Raw genomic sequence first — 21,894 nt, 5'->3', positions numbered from 1 at the left:
AGTATTACCCACCCCTGCTTTGCGTGGCTGGCTGTGAAGAGGCGACATAACTGGGAATGAAAATAGGTGTGGGAGACACGGAGCCCCTCACAGGCAGGTATGCAGGGGACAACAAGATGCCGAGACAGAAACGGACACACTGGCTGAGCCGACTCACACGCCAGTCAGTCACGGTCTATCCAAAATGCACTGATAGATACTCTGCTATTCGAAACAGAATATTCCCCCTATTCTGGCTTTTCAGTTAGTCATAGAGAGTGTGACCCTGAAGACATCCGTCTTCATCTGAAGTTACTTTGTGAAAGTAATCTGAGGATACTTACACCCACATTCAGTTTAGGCACAGACAAAACTCCTATTCTCCGGAGTAGCACAGAAGTTTATGAACGCTGCACTAAGGATGTTCCCTGTTCAGCAGAGTAGGAGGGGGTTGGAGACCAAAAGCACTGCAAAGAAAGTGTTCTGAGCTCAACCTCGCTCACACCCACATCTTTACCTGCTTTGTTGGGTAACCTTGAGCTCAGTCTGCGGAGAAAAAAAAAAAAACTCCAAACTCTTCTGCATTATTTTCTGGATGCATTCAAGGTTACAGCCCTGACTCTTCAGTGCAACATTTGAGATTTTTCCAACGCTTCCATTTCAAAATTGGTAGCCAGGTTGGCTGCTGCGAATTTATTTGAAAGGCTACAGGGGGAAAAAAAATTCATTTAAATTTAACACTGAATGACAGGTCAACACAATGACAAAAAGATCTGAGCCACTCATCTGAACCCTTTTAATCATAGTCCTTCAGGGAGAGCTCTCTCACCTGGTGCTGAGAGCAAAGCACACACATTCAAAGGGCTTTCCACAGTCTCCAGAGGAGAGCAGCTCCACTCATAACTAGGGCCTTTCAAATTGTTTTATTTTTTGGCCTGATTCAGTTTAGTTTTCCCCAAAAACTCCATTTAGTTTTTCCAGGTTTAAGGTTTCTTTCCCCCCCAAGTTTCACTCTCAAAAATCACAAGGACATGGACCTTGTTAAAAACAGTCAGAGAGAGGAGAGGTGAATAGAGGGGAGGGAGAGGGATGGAGCCACTGTTCAGTCATCATTCACTGGTCAGCACAGCACAGGAGCCTAAGAAGAAGAAGTGGTCCAGAATAGTGGGGGGGAAGTAGTGGACATATAGGCCTAGTCTAGTATTTGCTTCATTTGTCTGTATATTTGGTTTATCTTACCAGTCTGGTGATATTCAAACTGAAGGTCTCACTGAATTCATTGGCAGACAAAGGAAACATGTCTAAAAACAAGATCTGCATCATCTAGATGAGGGCCAATTGCACTTCCACTCTGACTTGATCCCCGAACTGTGAAACTCCAAGAGTGGTTTTCAGAAGGGAAAACATTCCTCACACATAGCATTCACCATTTGACATAACGTCGCAAAAAAACTGTTCTGAATTCGCAATATTTGCCATAAGAGAGAAGCACACAATAAGCCTGGCTGTAAATTGGGTCTGTTCCTTTCTGATGGATGCAAGCTTGCACTTTCGTGCTTCTGTGCAATACATGGCTCTGCCCTCCCTCCCTCTCTGCGGAGGCAGCACAAGGCCATGAGAGATTGGAGGCAAAGTGACGTCCTCCAGTTTATCCTCCCTGAAAGCCTTCGCATGCTCTCAGTTCCACATGAGAGATCTGATGAAAGCCGTTTGTCAGCACGCCACTTAATTATCAGGCAGTAGAGCGTCCGATAGCATCCTTCCACTAACAATAGCTGCTCACAGCAGCCCCCTATAGTGCCCACACTCACACAGCTTCTTCGGTACCTAGTAGTGCCAATGGCCCACTTAAGAGTAGAACGAATTAAAATGCTACAAAGACGTATTGGGTATAAATTCTGATTTATATGGCCTTGTGTCAGTCTCTAGCCTTGTAAGCCGTGGATAGAAAATAGACGCATGTAAAATGTAGTTAGTTACCTGTCTGGGAGATTTTTTTGGTCTAATAAAAACATGTTCTGTAAAAGACCACAATAATGCTGCAAAACATAGCCCATGTCAGCAAAACTAAATGCATATACCCTTTTTGGAGGTAGAGGGCATAATATTGAGGGGTAGATGACATGTTTTAGGTTACATTTTGTCTTGACCCTGCCGCTTCTTTGACGCCGATTTCGTAAAGACAATTGAAGGATGTGGGAAAATAAATGTGGTTGTTTTGCGTCATGAAGTGTGGCAGAGAAACGAAACACATCGACCTGTAATTTGCTTCCATTGAATTTACAGAGCTTATACTCCACAATAATCAAAGCATACAAAGCAAAATGTAGGCAACATGCATTCATTCTTTAGGTCTACCATTCTTGGCAGAGTCAAATTTGTCGACTTTTAAAAAGCCTGAGAACAGCAAAATGTCTCTGGGATGGAAGAAAGATAAAAAAATAAATAAAAATCACCACATCTAACGTAGCGAGAAGGTCAAAGTGGAATAATATGAGACTGAAATAAGGCATTTGAATTTAGTATTCAATGTCAGAGACAGAAATGACTTGCCAGCCATGATTGAGCACCACTAAAAAAAGGCAGGAGGAAGTACGTTTCGCGATTGGGACGATCTCATCAGAAACGTGGCGGAGTTCTCTGGAGGCATCATATATTCACTATGCCTGGTGAATGCAAACCGCCTGCCTCTGGGAGTTTGGTTGTTTAATGAATTGCAAAAATTTTTTGATTCTCAGCGGAAATGCAGGTCCATCGTTTCATATTCAGTTGCGTTCTTCTCCCGTCGCTCTTAGAGAACAAGCAGTGAAAAGACGAGGATAAATGAAGGGTTCACAAATAGACCAGGGGTCTTAAGGTCCACATTTACCTCCATCCAAAGCTGGGGGGGGTCAAACTCATTCCATGGAGGGCCTAGTGTAGGGCTGTTTTTACACAATATACACACACCGGTTTAGGTTTTTACTTTACCTTCTATAACGGTATTTCCATGTTTGGTTTATTAAATGTGATACGCCACTCGGCCTTGAGTAACGTGCGTTTTAATAGTTTGCTATGCTACTTGAGTGAGTCGTCCCTCTGCCTCTCACCAAGCCCCGACCCGTCACTAAAGGAGCGCAGTTGTTGTTGCTCGCCCACTTCACCCGACTTGAGTCTGCATGATCAATGCAGCAGCTGGCAACAAGATGTTGATGAAAACGACGCCGATTTCCACTTTGCGTCTTAATATATAAAAACCACAGCGTTCTATGATTACATTATTAGTTTGTGTATCTTACTGTCTTGTCTGCAAAAAGCTAGTTTGTCTCTTCTTAGGTAGTTATGGCTAAAATAAAGTGTGTTAGCTGCTAATCACTAGTTAGCTAATAAATGTACTGAGTCAGAGTATTAGCTAACTAATACAGCCCGATTGATACCAGTGCTGATGTAGGCCTAAATCAGCATGTTGCTTGTACAACATCTCCTAAAATCAGAGAGGAATAGGTGAAGCATGAACATGTTAGCTACATGTACATGAAGTAAGAGTAACACATTTAAAATGTTGGCAAAGACTACAGGTTTCCCTGGGAAACACATTGGTTCCCACCCTGACACAATAATTCCTCCCCGTCTTTTTCCATAGTCGTCATGTCAAACTGTATTCAAAGCGCCCAATATTATATTCCAACTATATCTTTAGAATAATCATTCTATTTCCATGATTGCAACGGTTCACACATGTTTTGATCTAAATCGCAAGCGAAATCACAATTGCAACATTTGGTTAAAAAGATGCGCTTGATTGTTTGCCCATTTCATACAGACCTACGTGGCAGTGTAGAAATTCTCTCAAATAAGTGGCAACATTCAGCATTTTCTGCAAATGATTATTTAGCGTTGAAGTTTGATTGAACAGTATAAAACTAATCAGAATTGAGAAAGACCCATTGAAATCACTTAGAACGGATGTGTTGCCACCAATGTGTATAAACCCTGGATGACTGACAGGGGGCGTTGTATTGAAGCCACCGCACAGCCATCTTGGTACACCTCAAAATAAATGTATTTATTAATGTCTACGTTAATTTGACACGTTTATTCTACTACAGACACCTTAATTAATGCATCATTTAAAATTATATGTGAGCTAAAACATTTTCCATTGTTGTTGAGAGTTAAATGTTACTGTCCCCACTACAACCCCCAAAAATACTTAAAAGCTTGTAATTTTGTCCTTTAATTGAAATACTGTAGAATTGCATTCATTCCTATGGAGGACTGCTCCTACAAGGAAGTGCCAATATGGCCGACCGGTGGCTTCAAAGCCTCTCACTGGCCCACACATATCATCAGCAATCCAGGGTTTATATAAGTCATTGGTTGCCACCCTAGGGTTTTGCACTTCTCATAAAGCAAATTTAGAACTATTATATAAAAACAAAGATACTGTTAAAAATGTAAAAAAATATATTTTGGCCATTGATCGCCCAGCCCACTGTCTGCTGGTTTTTCCTTTCAATTAAGACCTAGATAACCAAATGAGGGGAGTTCCTTACTAATTAGTGACCTTAATTCGTCAATAAAGTACAAGGGAGGAGAGAAAACCTGCAGACACGCTGCCCTCCATGAAATGAGTTTGAGACATGCGATCTAAAGCTTCTGGATATACAAACAATCCCCCAATAAGACAGAGAAACTATCCTACCTCAGATTAACCAATACAGAATCAAAGAAGTTCATATGGGGCAACCAAGCACGTCATGCTTTTGCATCACAGGCAGACAGAGCATGACTCAACCCTGTATCCGAGGTAGATCTCCCATGGTAACCTGTCCTCAGGGTGCACTATTCATTCTTACAGGAACGTACAGAGGAACAAAAAGAGCCTTTAAAAATTTAAAGTGTTGCCTTAGCTTCCACCTTCAGACCAAACCAAACTTTCCCCGAATTCTGTGTGACTTGCTACTGATTTAAAAGAAGCAACAGACCTCCTATACAGCCCATTAGCCAAGTTAATACTGAGCTGACAGACTCGCTGACCCATAAATAATACATGGCAGTGGTCAAGAGAGGCCAGACACCTCAGAGCACCCGTTCATCCCTCTACACAACCGCATTAATGGGCTAATTCAGAGGCAATTAACTGGTGGGGAAGAGGGCTGTGGCCTCACGGCTGCAGGGCTCAAAGCCGGGGCTAACAATTGCTCTGAGCATTCACACACACACACAATCTCCCACACTGAGCCCCATTTACATATTGTTGTTTTAGGACAGAACTCCCAGCATCTAGATAGAGCCTGAGCAAAACCACAAGTTAACAATAAACAATTGTTAAAACGTTTGTTTCCGTTCTTCCTGGTCACTGCTAAGATTCCAGAGTACAATCCTGTCTCAACACTGGCGACTAGTAAACATAGTCAAACTGTGCTGCTGTGAGCCACATTGGTTTTCTACTGCAGCCTTTATGCTTACACAGCCTCTGCATCGTAGCAAATTGACTTAGACCATTTCTTTGATGTTTGTTAAATGGGACTTTCATTCGATAAATTAACTGCAGAAAACTTGCATTGACAAACGGTGACATTGACAAACGAGCAATTTACAACCAGCAATATTCATGTGTCATATCCGTGGGTGCAGTGACCTGCGATTAGCCATGCTGATGCTGGATGGGAGAGTCGTGGCTGTCAATAGGAGCGGAGGGAAGGCTGAGCAGCCCATCCTGACACGTCATCCATCACTGGTTCCGCTCTGCCGCCACAGCTGTGTCACTGTCCCCCTCTCCGTCGAGCACCGACCCCAATGAGGACACGCAGGCACGGGGTTCAAGTTTCACTCTCAGACACCGTCCTGACGTGAGCAAGGCGTACAGAGAGAGGTGTACAAAAGCTCTCCGATTTGTGGCAATGACGACATTATAATAATCAATACATCGCCATGTTATGCTTTGCACGTGGAGATATCTTGGCATTCACACCACATTCATGTCGTTCCAGAAAGCGGTGATCGCAAGCGGCAGCGTGAGGTTATTAGCTCTGGGACAATGACCGAAGGGGTGATCAGGGTTACGTAATTACCGTCGAGGCTAAAGGACTCGTGATAGCAAAGATGAAATGAAAAATCAGCCAGGAACCTTCTCACTATAATTACTACCCATGCTGATTAGATGAACATGCCAATCAATCATTAGAGCTTGTTACCTCTGCTTTTAATTCCTATCAGATGACAGTGACCTGCAGTGTGGCTGTATAGGCTTGTTAGCTCAGATAACCCTCCAGGTTTAACGGTATACCCTCAGCGAAGGGCTTACCTCAGCCAGCCTCCAGCACTCCGGCCTGATCCCCAGCCAGTCTCATTCCCCAGGACCTTCCCACGGGTTCTAATAATTAGTCCTGGCTGGAGCTTCTTTCAAAAAGGAAAAAAAAAAACTGAGCACGAGAGAACAGCTGACAAATTAGCAGCGAGCTTCACAGGAGGCAAACGATCTACAGGGAGAACAGACTACCTCAATTATGGATATTATTAATGAAATCAAACAAAGACCGGGAGGCCGAGAGAAGGGAAGAAATCCGTCACACATACTTTATTAAAAACACGAGAGCATTGATTGTTTTGTTTGATCGCTCATGTTTTCTGGAGGATTTGTGAAAATAATAGTTTTTATATAGCAGAAGCCAGCGGCAGCAGCAGTAGCCGGCCTAGCCCAGCTTAGGTGGATTTAACAGGGAAGATTCAGAGTTAAAGGCGGATTCCAAGGACTTGGCTCTATTTATAGCATGTAGAATTCATCATGGCTCAGCGACTCTCCACCCCCTCTGTCTACCTCCCCCCCGGGAGAAATCACAGTACCTATGAGAGGCCACGCTTAGGCTCAGGCTGACCTAACACCGAAAGGCCATGAGTAGGAAATTGAATTCAAAACGTCTAGCTTAGGCTTTCAATTAAAACGAGACCGGCAAAGCAGAGGCTTTCAGTCTTATAATGAAGCCATGGTAAAGCCGTCACCATCTCTCATACTAGGGCCCTGTGACATGCATGATTTTAACCTTTATTTAAAAGCTTTTTCCATGAAACTTTCCCCATTTTCTTTTTATGTCAGATGGTTTAGCACCATCAGACAACCGCTTTCATTTTGTGTAAGGCTTTAAATAGAGGATTAAAATGACGACGTCACATGACTGAGCAAACCAGAGCCCTGCACTTAGGACTGTTAGACGCTCGCTGCCCTTGCTACAATGACAGGAACACCCATAAGGCCAAAATGGACACACCACATCTAAAAATGAAATAAAAATATCCAAATCTGATTGGCTACAAAAGGATGACTGAAGGATTCTCATACTCCCCATCCATTTTCCTTTTAGAAAAACCTGAGGACCAGCTAATTCTTTTTCTAGTTAAGAGTTTTTTTTTTTTTTAAATGCCTAAAATTCCTTGCAGTTCATAACTCTGTAGCTAGGGTGATTTCACCCCCCCCCTCCTCCCCTCCCAAATTGTCTCCATTTCCAGCCTCAGATCTGAGACAAAGCATGGGCACAGCCCATTGGAGGTGATGATCTCAGTCGCCACATAAGCGAACAAATCTGGAAAAGCCATAAAAATACAGAACCACCCCCTTTCCTCAGTTATTAAATACGAACATATAAATCTCAGCGAATCAAAATTCATCCCTATACTGTGCTTCAACGTCTCACTGAATTGCTTAAAGTACCAGCCTAAACCCTACCCTCAGCTACTGAGCAGCTGTAGAGCCCATTCTGCTTCCTCACTGCTTTAGTGTCGTTGTAGTACTCAGCGGCTGAGCAACATGCCCCCATAACACAGACCGAGACACACTGCTTTTCAGAAAGGCCAGCAGCAGTGACTCAGCAAGTATGCACCCCATCCAGAGCTCAACAGTGGATCACTGTCCAACACCATCGGTGGAGAAATAAACAGCACAGCAGCACTACTACTGGGGTCTCAGAGTCAGGCACTGACTTTAAACAGATTTCATTATCACAGTCGAGGGAGCTTCGGAGATCAATTCGTGACTAATGATGGATGGTAAAATGTGTTGCTCAACAGGGAAAGGAAAAACAGTAAAAAAAAAGAAAAGGTGGCTAATATTTAGGCTAAGATTTGCTTGTATGGAATGGAACCTATAGATAAACTGAACTGTGAAGTCATGGTCATGAACAGGGAAAAGACACGGTTACATAAAAAACAGAGCCAAAATCAGTCCATATGGACCACAAGAGACAGCTCCAGAGCCCCGAGCCCTTTCATGTTCCTCAATGTAGTCGACTCCTCACTCAACGAGGTGTGGGGACAACAGCTCCTGCCAAATGGATGCGAGGCATGCCAGCCAGCATGTCCTCCCCGCCCACTCCAAGGGGCAGAGTGTGAGCAGTGGGGAGGCGGTGGGGGGAGGAAAGGTGAGGCTGGTGGGCGGGCAGCCAGGCAGGAGCTTCCTGACACGGGAACCCGCCACACAGCAGGATCAAACCGGCTGCCGAATGAATCACTACCACTCCCACCACCAACACAGTCGGCACCGGGCCTCCACACAGCCACTTCTGCTGCATCTACAATTAACAACAATCTGGGGAGAGATGGAGTTGCTAAAAATAATCCCACATGCATCTCAAAAAACTGGGCTCTCACTTTGCACTGTCAGCGCCTTTGATACAGCATGATAAGGCGGTGTTCTAAAATGGTCGTATTTTTTGGGACCGGGGAAAATAAGCATTAGTTACTCTAAATATGTATCTCAGCTGCTGAATTATTGAATATCTGCAAAGCGTTTAAAATGTAACTGCTTGCTTAGCGGGGTAATGGAGAAGTAGATGGAGGTATCACAGAGTCTACCGTTGAAGCAATTTTACACTTTCACATTCCACGCCCTGAAACCCAAGCTTGGAGGTGGGAGATAGCAGGGGCAGAGAGAAGCGCAAAACACGCTTACCTGACTGATCACATTTAAAATAGGCAACAGGAGCTGCCTGGGATTTCTGTGCTGCAGTCAGTCACTATGTTAGTGAGCAGCAACATTATCTCCAAAGTAAATAATGTCCCGGAGGAAAGGCAGCTCCCCAAATCACTTCTTAAAAAACAGAAACCGCTCCAGGCTGCTATTATTAAGCCTGCGCCATCCAATGGGAACCTTTGATCCCTTTAGGGTGCAGCGCATTTGCATTTTATAATGAGATCAAAGAGGCTAGGTCTGTCCAGGGCCCCTGCAGAAGGCAGCGCCGTACCCCATCTCTAGTCTGCAGACCAGCCGATTTATAGCCTCCTAGACACTGGAGTCGTTTCTTAATCAACATGACAGTAGCTGTGAGGACATGTGGACATGCAGTAGGGAGATGGTGTTTGTAGAGCAATCAGCATCCATTCTTTGCCAGCTTGCCTTCACGCAGGTGTGGAAAACGGAGAAAAAAAATAAACACACCAGCCGCAACAATCTCCTCCTCAACAGTTAAAGTTCAAGAGCAAACGTTTCAAACCTGGTTGAGAATTGCACCACGTTTTGACATCCTTCACCTGCGAGAAACGCAGCAGGGAAAGAGTTTCTGCCTGCACTGGACGACATAAAGTGTGGGAAGAAAGATTTGAGACGGAGGTGGGCGGCTCCACAGTCAACGACTATTGGATTGGGTGTACATGCGTGCCTGGGTGTGTTCCATCCGAGAGCACTAACGAGCTGGTTTCCCGGAGCTGGAGCGGGCCGAACAGGAGTTCCGCTGGTGTCATCTGTGGGTGCCCTAGCGTCTATACATTTAATACCTTAACACCGAGGTTTATACTGAACGTGTCACACGTCAAAGAATCCCACACTACTGCATTTCAGCGGTAGCCTATAGGCTGTGTGGTCTAAAGAGAGAACAAGTCACTGCAGGGCCGAGGTATGAGACCCAAGCAGGTCAGGTAGAACTTGATCGCTTTAAATTCATTAGCGGTGCGTACATCTGCCAAGGCCCGGCCGGCCACACGTTTTCAGAGGACCTGATCAGATTAGATGGCCGGTTTGAAGCGGGATTATAAACCTGTTTTGTAAACAGAGATTTCAGATCTCTGCAGATAACATGAGCTTTTGCATGGACTGGGTGCCCGGTAATCCTCTAGTGTCTATACATTTAATACCTTAACACTCAGGCTTATACCGAACGTGTCACAAAACAAAAGGATCGTACACTAATGCATTTCAGCGGTAGCCTACAGGCTGTGTGGTCTGAGGAGAGAACAAGTCACTGCAGGGCCGAGGTATGAGACCCCAAGCAGGTCAGGTAGAACTTGATCGCTTTAAATTCATTAGTGGTCGCTCAGGCAGGAGCCAGCCAGTTTGAAACTCATAACCTTAGAAACTGACCCACAGCCAAAACGTCTTGATAGAAAAAAAAGAAAAAGAAGAAGTCTCATCAGCATCAAGAGCTTTGGACAGGCGAAGCAGGACATCCTAACCTGGGAGAGACCAGATCTCTCTGATTTGCCTTTTAATCTGTTGAAAGTCATTAGGGCCAGCTCCACATATCCTACACGGCAATTAGACTGGAATGATTAGTTTGAGCAGCAAGATTGAATTGGACTAGAGGGAACAACACAGAAGGGTCCGTTTTAGAATACAAAAAGCACTACATGCACACACACACACACACACACACATATACATATATAAATAAATTCTCCCATGTAACATGCTCGGTGATGTTGGTACAAATATGTATCCATGTGGCAGGCATACTGGGCCAACATAAGTCAGGACTAGCCAGTGTGTTTCTCCAAGTACTAGCTAGTCCCCAAACATCGTTCTCGTCAGCTAATAGAGTGTGACCTACAGCACAGGCCTATAAAAAATAACTCTTCTGCATCGCTTAAGAGTGCAAAAATGTATCCAAAAGTGCTTTAGAGAGCTGGAGAGGGTTTAAGAAAGCCTCTGTTTAATTGCCTGCTCGTGGACGCTATGTGCTTATTCGCTCCTTCAAAAAACGACCACGCTCATATTTTTTGACCTTGATGAATTAGCTGTTCCTATTGACAGCACTTATTGATATTTCTTAAAAGCGTGGGCTAATGGAGTTCTATGGAGATGATTAAATGCCTGGATTAGCCCGGTCTCATCTCGGAGGCACAGCCCGCATTATCATACAGAGCAGACGCGTGCGTGCTCTGGCTCCTAAATTCTTGCAGCCCGCCAACATCTCTCCAGGGGAATAGCGGAGTGATGACTGCATCCGACCTACATTCACCCCGCCCAGACATGCTCACATCAACCCCTCTCTCACACAAACACGAAAGGATCTAGACACACGCTATCCACATTTTCTAATGTTGCTATGTGCACAGACAATGGAAGTGAAGGATTCGACTTACGCCTTCCTTACCTACTGCAGTGCCTTCCTGGCAAACTTGCTCGAGTTCATTTTTTTTGAAGGAGTCAAATTAAAGTCAAGTAAACAAGTATTAAAGTCAAGCAAACAAGTGAAATTGTATATGTATTTAATTTAAGTTAGCTAGATCTACTAGCAGTTGTGTTGTGATAATTAGGTTAGTTGTGTAAGAGTTAACCTCTATGGGATCGGTGTTCTCCCCCCCGCGGGTCGGTTGAGCTAACATTCGCTAATGTGATTAGCATGACGTAAGTAACAAGAACATTTCCCAGGACATAGACATGTCTTATATGGGCAGAAATCTTAAATTCTTGTTAATCTAACGGCAGGGTCCAATTAACAGTGGCTATTACCGTGAAAAAAATACCATGCCATTGTTTGAGGAGAGCACACAACAAAATACTTTATGGCAACTGGTTTGATACATTCACCTCTGAAGGTAAATAATGTACTTACATTCAATAATCTTGCTCTGATTTGTCATCCTGAGGGTACCAGAGATAAAAAGGTAGCATAGTTTTGTTTGGTAAAATATATTTTTATATTCAAAACGCAGGCACTGGGTTCTACAGTTTGAACCCCTACTGTGTCTGCCCCCATCTAGATGTGAAGGTAAGTGTCTTTTCTGTAGGGAAGCCATCATTTATGACATTCCTGGGAGAGTGTAAAATATATATATTACCATTCCTATATGTTCTCTTTAGTTATGTACTTGAAAATGTATCAATTAACCAATTCGGCACGTTTGGGCAGACGTGATACAACATTTTGAACAGTAATGCAATGGTTCATTGGATCAGTCTTAAACTTTGTACATACACTGCTGGCTACTAAATAGTGGCCTAAATCACACCTAGACTCCTAAGTTATATAATGGCCTTTCTTGCATTTCAAAGATGAAACAAACAAAAACATTTAAAATGCATGTATTTGTATTATCTTACGTGTTATAATCTTCTACATTAATTTCACATTTCCACAAACTTCAAAGTGTTTCCTTTCAAATGGTATCAAGAATATAAACTCAACAAAAACAGAAACATCCCTTTCAGGACCCTGCCCTCCAAATAACTTCACAGATCTTCATTAATTATGGTTAATTGAACAAGCATGGGGAAACAGTGTTTAAACCCTTTACAATGAACATGCACCTGTGGAACGGGTAATAAGACACTAACAGTTAGACGGTAGGCAATTAAGGTCACAGTTATGAAAACTTAGTACACTAAAATGGCCTTTCTACTGACTGAAAAACACCAAAAGAAAGATGCCCAGGGACCCTGCTCATCTGCGTGAGAGTGCCTTAGGCATGCTGCAAGGAGGCATGAGGACTGCAGATGTGGTCAGGGCAATAAATTGCAATGTCCGTACTGTGAGACTGTGAGACACCTTCCCTGTAGCTCAGTTGGTAGAGCATGGTGTTTGCAACACCAGGGTTGTGGGTTCGATTCCCACGGGGGGCCAGCACAGAAAAATAATGTATGAAATGAAATGTATGCATTCCCTACTGTAAGTCGCTCTGGATAAGGGCGTCTGCTAAATGACTAAAATGTAATGTAAATGTCTAAGACAGCGTTACAGGGAGACAGGATGGACAGCTGATCGTCCTCGCAGTTGGAGACCACGTGTAACACCTGCACAGGATCGGTACATCCAAACATCACACCAGCGGGACAGGTACAGGATGGCAACAACAACTGCCCGAGTTACACCAGGAACGCACAATCCCTCCATCAGTGCTCAGACTGTCCGCAATGGGCTGAGAGGCTGGACTGAGGGCTTGTAGGCCTGTTGTAAGGCAGGTCCTCACCGGCAACAACATCACCTATGGGCACAAACCCACCATCGCTGGACCAGACAGGACTGGCAAAAAGTGCTCTTCACTGACGAGTCACAGTTTTGTCTCACCAGGGTAATGGTCGGATTCGCGGTCATCGTCGAAGGAATGAGCGTTACACCGAGGACTGTACTCAGGAGCGGGATCGATTTGGAGGTGGAGGGTCCGTCATGGTCTGGGGCGGTGTGTCTCGGCGTCATCGGACTGAGCTTGTTGACATTGCAGGCAATCTCAATGCTGTGGTTTACAGGGAAGACATCCTCCTCCCTCATGTGGTACCCATCCTGCAGGCTCATCCTGACATGACCCTCCAGCATAACAACGCCACCAGCCATAGTGCTCGTTCTGTGCGTGATTACCTGAAGACAGGAATGTCAGTGTTCTGCCATGGCCAGCGAAGAGCCCGGATCTCAATCCCGTTGAGCACGTCTGGGACCTGTTGGATCGGAGGGTGAGGGCTAGGGCCATTCCCCCCAGAAGTGTCCGGGAACTTGTAGGTGCCTTGGTGGAAGAGTGGGGTAACATTTCACAGCAAGAACTGGTACAGTCCATGAGGAGGAGATGTACTGCAGTACACCAGCTACATTTACGTTTGATTTTGACCACCTCTATGTTCAGAGACACATTATTCCATTTCTGTTAGTCACATCTGTCGAACTTGTTCAGTTTATATCTCAGTTGTTGAATCTTGTTATGTTCTTACAAATATTTACACATGTTAAGTTTGCTGAAAATAAACAGTTGACAGTGAGAGGACCTTTCTTTTCTTGCTGAGTTTACATATCCTTGCTTCAGGTCCTGAGCTACAGGCAGTTAGATTTGGTTTTAGGCGAAAATTGAAAAAAACGGTCCGATCCTTAAGAGGTTTTAAGGGCCATCAAGCCAATAACTATAAAAACAACGATGATAAACTATAGGCTACAGGACTAGAAAACGTTGGTGAGCATCCACAAGAAAGTTCATCGTTCTACAGTCCTGCACCGGTCGACTGATCAACACATCCTATTATATGTTGCAGATTAATAAGGCGGTAACAAGACTTCCCTGTGGCTCAGTTGGTAGAGCATGGTGTTTGCAACGCCAGGGTTGTGGGTTCGATTCCCATGGGGGGCCAGTACAGAGAAAGAAAAACAAAAATGTATGAAATGAAAGAGCTTCTACTAAATGACTAAAATGTAAATGAAAGACCATTCATGACAATTAGATACTGCGTTAAAACACACCCTGAAAGCACCATTCAGTGCTTTCAGGGTGTGCTTGTCATAGTGACAACTGAAAATACTTCAATGTACATGTAGGCCTAAGGAAAAATAATATATATAGTAACTTGTATTAAAAAAAATAAAAAATAAAGTGGCAATTCAACAAAAAATGCCATTTACGCTGGGCTATACTTTACAGCATGTCATTGCCCAAGGGGTTTGCAATTGATTTCCATTTTTCTAACGGTTATCAATTCCTCTGGGTCTTTTACTGTGCTCATCTAGGCTACGAAACAGTGTTATCATAACCGGCCAAAAGTGATCACACCAATGCACTTTGTCATCAACTTTCCGACGTGCATTTTCTATGCTGTAGGCCTGTTTCACATTCAGCAAATTAGTAAAAGTAAGCCTGCTTCTTTCCCCAAATAGGCCATTAGGCTTAGTATATTAAAAAAGTATCAAAATAAAAATGTCCTATAGCTTGGTAGCCTATAGCTTTCATGGGATTTCACGAAGAGAGGACTGACCTATTATTGGAGAGGCTTGCGTAGCCTAGAGCCTGTTGAGCACGGGAACAGCTGTAACAGACACTTGTGATGTGTAGCTGAAGTAAGAAACTAAATATTAGTTACCTATATTAGGCCATTCATTAGCTAAATATATTAGGGCAATATTTACCTGTCAAAGTGCAAGGAGAAAAAAAAAAAAAAGTTGAGATCTGTAGTGAGTTCCTCCAGGCTAAGATCTGTGGTCCCTGGGAACGCAAAGTTCCACTAGTGATTAGGCATAGGGCCATGTTTTTAGACAACACAATTGCTATACCTGGGCTACAACAGGGCGACGAGGAATTTGTTGTCGTCATCTCGTGAATACACAATTATTGTACATAGGTTATAAACTGCAGTGACGTAGCAACCATTTGGATGAGTTTGGGTATGTTCTTGACAGTTTAGAAGGACAAGGTACCATAGCAGGCCACTCATACGGTGGATTTTATCAGTGTTAAGATAGTAGGTCCTACTATAGGAAATGACGGACTTCCCCTTTCCGTCTCCCTGCCCGTTCTTAATGCTGTAGCCGAATCTCTCCTCCAATAGGCTATTAGGCAAAAAAACTACATTTGAAATAAGTGCCCAACAAGCTTTTGCAGTCTGGCTTTTCCTGGGACTCCAGGAATAGCCGCGGCAGCGGAGAGGCCAGGTGCGTAACTGTGCAACAGTACAAAGACAGGCTCGAGATGTAACCTACAGCCTAAGTAGAAGTGTACGCATATTAGACCATAATTCATATAAGCGCAATGTTAGGCTTAATACCGCAGTGAATTTATCCAGTCAATTTACACAGCGAACTAAAACATTTATTAGATAACAAAATCATAGGTAGCTACCCTATGTGCCTCCAGAGGCTGCACTGAGTGCACTCCCTACCAGTCCAGGGGTACGCAGCTGGAGAAGCTACCATACGTTACAATGTAATGAAGAATGTTGTTTTCAAGTGAGTATAAAACTCTAGGCTGGAAACTGCAGTGAATAGCCTATGCAATTTGAATAACTGCTCAAATGCCTGGCGTTTTAAATGCATCCCGGTATTCATTTCAAAAGAACTGCATCTAGACTGCCTGATTGAGAAACCATTCATTTCAGTTACAGGTTTTTTTTTCTTAGCAGTTTTACAAGGTTCAGGCACACAAGGCCAGTAATATGTTGTATTTTGTCAGGATGTTTCGGCTAACAGAAATGTGCTACGGTAGGGATTTCTAGTGACGCGCATATGAACTATGATAATGAATGAGCACGGAGGAAGTGGTATCCATAGTTCACACATTTGGCTTCCGTGTTTTAAAAGCGTTCGAAAAGGAGTTATATAGGTGCGTACATATCATAGTAGGCTGCATTCCCAGGACTATCAGTGGGCTAATTGAATTAAACACTGTTGCTCTTGTAATTACCATGTTTCACCATCATCTAAAAGACAATGCTGTCTTTGAAAATGTACATAATGAATGAACAGACCGCAAAACACGCGTAGTGATACCACATTTCACATCACAGCCTCAATAGTCAACCTAAATACATTTTACCACCATGCAGTACTTCTTTTTACATATGTTCAAACTGTGTAGGCTAACAATTTGTTTTGTTTGTCATTTAGCAGACGCTCTTATCCAGAGCGACTTACAGGAGCAATTAGGGTGCTTTTCTCAAGGGCACAGACCGATTTAACCTAGTCAGCTCGGGATTCAAACCAGCAAGCTTTCGGTTACTGGCCCAACCTCTTAACCGCTAGGCTACCACCCAGCCCACAATCCACTATTCCTTAGTAACCTCTGCAATGTCAACAGTAAGCATGTCAGTCTCTCTTGGCTCAAAGTAGAGGAGAGATTGACTCAGTGTTAATTTCGTCGCCAATAACTGACGAAAACTCGTCAAATCCCTATTTTTCCCTAACTAAAACTGACGATAATGAGATGCCCCGAAAAATAACCCCAATAACTTTCACAAATTTTAGTTAACAAAAAGGATTCCACGTGAGCCTAACGGACATTTAATTTGACGTGAAGCTCCATTTCATCTGTTTTGTCCAATCCTAAACATGCATGCACAATATTTCATGCAATCCTCTCATTGGCAGAATTGACATCGTTCAGTCATGTGGTCTGATTGAGCTGATCTGCCCCGGCTCTCCCTCACAGCTCCCAGGTAATCACTTCAGTCACTTGTCAGTATTTTAAACTGATGCGAAGCCAGGACACTTGACCTGTAATTAACCTCAACTAGAAACAATGTTTACGCTCTCTCCTACTTTCATGTAGGCTATTTTTGCTTTGATCACATCAGAAGCTCTATTTTCCCATGTGTGCTGTTATTCACTCATCGGTGTTGCCGCAGTCCGCAAATGAGAGTTGTGGTTGCTTTTTTTCCTATGGGAAGAACAAATGCTATTTGTTGAATATTAGGAGTACTGTAATCCGTCTGGCATTTTTGGAAAGATCCCATTTTCCCACTTTCAAAGGAAACCACTGTTATTTACCCCCTTGTTATTTACCTCCCTTGACTGTTACGATGATGATGATGGGGGGGGAAGAGAAATCAAAGTTGTAAATTGTTTAACCTGTAGCCAAGGCTTTAAAGCCTATATAGCTAATTATGGCTGGCATTGGGTACAATCTGCCACAATATTAATGTTGCCAGCTAAGGTATAGGAGGGGATAGTAGGCCTAGTTGGAAATGGCTGAATATGATTATAATGGAAGTTGGAGGTAGCCCAAATATTCATTTTTTCACCTAGACAAAATCTATACGGAACAATTTCTGTATTTTTATTTTACGCAACAATTTCAAAGATTTTACGGAGTTACAGTTCATAAAGGGAAATCAGTCAATTGAAATAAATAAGGCCCTAATCTATGGATTTCTCATGACTGGGAGTACAGAGGAGTCTTGGTCACAGATGCATAAAAATAAAATAGGTAGGGGTGTGGATCAGAAAGACAGCATCTGGTGTGACCACCATTTGCCTCGTGCAGCACGACACATCTCCTTCACATAGAGTTGATCTGTTGATTGTGGCCTGTGGAATCTTGTCCCACTCCTCTTCAATGGCTGTGCGAAGTGGCTGGATATTGGCGGGAACTGGAACACATTGTCGCACACGGCGATCCAGAGCACCCCATATATACTTCCTGAGCTTTCTTATATCTCCTAGATATAGGGCAAACACCTCAAAACCTTGTTTCTTATGATACATTGTTTGCCATTTATGAACATGTTATTCAATGTGTTTCTCTGGGCTATACTAGTAAATGCCAAATTCAATATTTGATCAAATAATTGTTATATATAATTTTTATACATAAAGTGGTCCTAAAATTCATAATCAAATAGCTAAATGATCCATAGTATGACCATCTTAAAACAATTCCATTCTTCACCTTAGAACCCCCCCCCCACGATCATATTAATCTCAAATGACTCAAGCAAACAGCAAAATTACCTAAAAAAAAAAATAAGAAAAACACCTCTCCTCTGACCTAGTTAAGACAAATGTAGTAAAGTATTTTTGTCTAATACAATTGTTTTTTTTGCGTCGGACCACAGGAAGACAAGCTGTCGCCACTGGCGTCGGCTAATGGGGATCCCACTAAAATCCCCATCTAAAATCTAAGACATTGCATATCAACATGGTTGATATGAAGCTAAATCAATCCATTTAATGCTGGATACTTTCTTATCCCCTCCCCACATAGACGCACACAGGAAATGGGCTGCATACATCATGTCTGACTGCAATAAACCAGTGCCGCACATCCTCCTTCCTATAAATGTCTACTGATTGGAAAACTCATTCTTGTATCACTTTCCATCTGGGCTCTTTAAAAGGCAATCAGCATAGCTTCATCTGTGTATATCATGTGCTCCTTGAGATGATGATGACAGCACTGGCTCTCTCCTACACAACGGCCTTCTCCCTATCAAGGCATCTGCAATGAATAATACCACCCATGAATGAGTTATTTAGTCTTTGTTTGTTCAGATAGGGACATCTCTGAATATTAATCCAGAATTTTACACTTCACAGTTCTCGCAGGGCTGCGCCGATTTTTTACAATTTTTTATTCAAAAAGATGTACAGCTCGCTTTGAGCTTTAGGGAAATTACAGTGTGGTGCTTGTTATGAAAGACATTGAGCTTCACGTCCAACTCGACGTCTACAAAACTAACTCGATAGCGTTCCAAAACCACACACTGGGTGATGTCATCAGCTGGGAGTTGACATCCTTTCTACTCCAGCTCATCTGTCTGTCCTCTTACAGTACGTACCTTCCAGCCGCTGCCTGCCTCCCTGTAGTAGGGGAAGTTGTCACAGATCCACTGGTAAATCTCGCTCAGGGTCATCTTCTTCTTTGGCGAGCTGTTGATGGCGAAGGTGATGAGGCTGGCGTAGCTGTAGGGCGGCTTGCCGTCTTTGTGCTGCTGGACCTCCTCCTGGTCCAGCGTGGTGTTGGGGTCCAGCATGGCGTTCTTCTTGCCCATGCCCTGCCCCCCGTGGCCCCCCTGGGCATCCGCCTTCTGGATGGCAGCCCGCATGGTCAGCTGAGGCAGCCAATCCATGGAGGTCAGACTACTCTCCAGCTCCGACGTCATAGCGGCGGCAGGCTGGGCTAGGCTGGGGGGGGGGCGGGGGGGTGTTGATGGGTGGAAAGCAGGCCAGGTGAGGTGAGTGGAGGCTGAGGGCAAGGTTCCCCCAGCTCAGCTGTCTAGCGGTCTCTGAGTGAGGCCTAGAAGAAGATAAGACAGGTAGGGTTTAGTCCAATTACACACATTTTGAAATTACACACATTTTGAAATTACACTTTAACAATGAGGTTGGTGAGCATATTAAAAAAGACTAAATGTCTGGCAGCTAGCTAGACATACTGCATTAAATTAGTATCATATTCCATGTAGTAAAAAGGTAAACGTCTGACTGGTTTTAGGTACTTTCAAAACATATGGATGCTTCCCGTTTTACAGGATACTAGAAAAAAAAACAGGTAGGTTTGATTGACTCAGCCTGGCCTTAAATCCACATATTGGTAGTCAACGCTGTGCCACATTTTGTTAGATGGTTCACAATACCACACAAGGCTGTCTAACAAACACTCCATAATCCCGATCCCAGGCCAGCACACAGGAACTCAAGTCCAGGAGCATCCCACTGGCTTGCTTCTGAAGCTAAGCAGGGTTGGTCATGGATGGGAAACCAGATGCTGCTGGAAGTAGAGTTGGAGGGCCAGTAGGAGGCCCCCTTTCCTCTGGTCTTTAAAAAAAAAAAAGAGATCCCAATGCCCCAGGGCAGTGATTGGGGACATTGCCCTGTGTAGGGCGCCGTCTTTCGGATGGGACGTTTAACGGGTGTCCTGACTCTCTGTGGTCGCTAAAGATCCCATGGCACTTATTGTAAGAGTAGGGGTGTTAACCCCGGTATCCTGGCTAATTTCCCAATCTGGCCCTCATACCATTACAGTCACCTAATCACCCCTAGTTTAAAATTGGCTCATTCATCCCTCTCCCCTGTAACTATTCCCCAGGTCGTTGATGTAAATGAGAAAGTGTTCAGTCAATTTACCTGTTAAAATAAAATATATCCCACCACCCCTGCAAGTTAGCACATTCACTCTCCCTGCTGCCCATAGAGCTGACAGAGTTAAATGCTAGAGGGAGAATTGTTTTCACAACTGCCAGCCAAATGGGGGAATGGCTCAGGAGGAATTCTGACTGCAGGGGAGTAAACCCTCCTCCCCCAGGCGGAGCCTCTACCGTAAACAACTAGCCCTGTGTCATCATGCCAACCGTCCTAGCCTATGCTCGGCCCTTTGTATCCGCCTTGATTTGCACACAAACAGCCCCTCTCTCGCTGGGCTCGATGCCCTCTCTGGCTTAAAATAGCAGCAGAAGAGAGGGGCCTAAAGTTACAGGCATAGATAGGTGAAGGCAGGCAGCCATGCAAAACAAGCCCCCTGTGAAGGACTGACACTGCACTATGGTGGGAGAGAAAGCCCCACAGGAGAAAGAGGAATCTCCACTGTGTGTGTGTGTGTGTGTGTTGCTCACATGCCCACCCTGCTGTAATAAATACCTCCCAGACCTCAGAGGGTTTGAGGAGCAGCAGGAATGCCCTTCACAGAGACAAGGCTATTCCTGCTGCTTGCCTACGGAGCTGTGAGGGGAACGGCACCTCCATACCTTCAGGCTCTGATCAGGCCCTACACCCAAACAAGGGCACTGCGTTCATCCACCTCTGGCCTGCTCGCCTCCCTACCTCTGAGGAAGCACAGCTCCCGCTCAGCCCAGTCAAAACTGTTCGCGGCTCTGGCACCCCAATGGTGGAACAAGCTCCCTCACGACGCCAGGACAGCGGAGTCAATCACCACCTTCCGGAGACACCTGAAACCCCACCTCTTTAAGGAATACCTGGGATAGGATAAAGTTATCCTTCAACCCCCCCCCCCCCCCCCGAAAGATTTAGATGCACTATTGTAAAGTGGTTGTTCCACTGGATATCTTAAGGTGAATGCACCAATTTGTAAGTCGCTCTGGATAAGAGTGTCTGCTAAATGACTTAAATGTTCAATGTTATAACGCTGCAGCAAGTCACTGACTGGAGCCTCAGCCTAGTGTTAACTAAGACCCTGATCTGTGAGAGGAGACATAGTAGCAGCACTTATGCAAGCTCACTGCTGCTTTATTACCTGAAACTACCAAAATGCCACAGTGGCTCTGGAGCTAATTTAAATAAAAAGGTGAGTCACGTCCTGCTAATGAGTCATTTTCCACTTTAAATGAGATAGCAGGGCGACCAACCCTCTCCTAGATCAAATTAACACACTATTCTCATTATCTTTATGTACCATTGAAAATACGAATCTAATTGTTCTACTACCAATTACATTGTAACACAAGCCACAATACCCTGAAATACAACTAGCAGACTTTCCCCTGCATGGTCTCTCACTCTGTCTGCAGCTGGTTCTAACCTGTGGCTC

The 21,894-nt window shown here is 44.1% G+C and overlaps 1 protein-coding gene across 1 annotated transcript in view; it reads right to left on the bottom strand.

The window, feature by feature from the left end:
- foxj3 (forkhead box J3) overlaps positions 1 to 21,894 on the bottom strand; it is an 86,154-nt gene that overhangs the window by 39,651 nt on the left and 24,609 nt on the right. The window contains exon 2 of the mRNA XM_029694761.1: positions 19,190 to 19,647. Coding sequence (XP_029550621.1) covers positions 19,190 to 19,513 — 324 coding nt within the window. The 5' untranslated portion in view covers positions 19,514 to 19,647. The remainder of the gene's footprint in view (positions 1 to 19,189; positions 19,648 to 21,894) is intronic.

This window comes from Salmo trutta, chromosome 16 (assembly GCF_901001165.1).
Source record: "Salmo trutta chromosome 16, fSalTru1.1, whole genome shotgun sequence".
Lineage (NCBI taxonomy): Eukaryota > Metazoa > Chordata > Actinopteri > Salmoniformes > Salmonidae > Salmo > Salmo trutta.
Note: the sequence above shows the minus strand (reverse complement) of the source record. Positions and strands in the feature narration are given on the sequence as shown.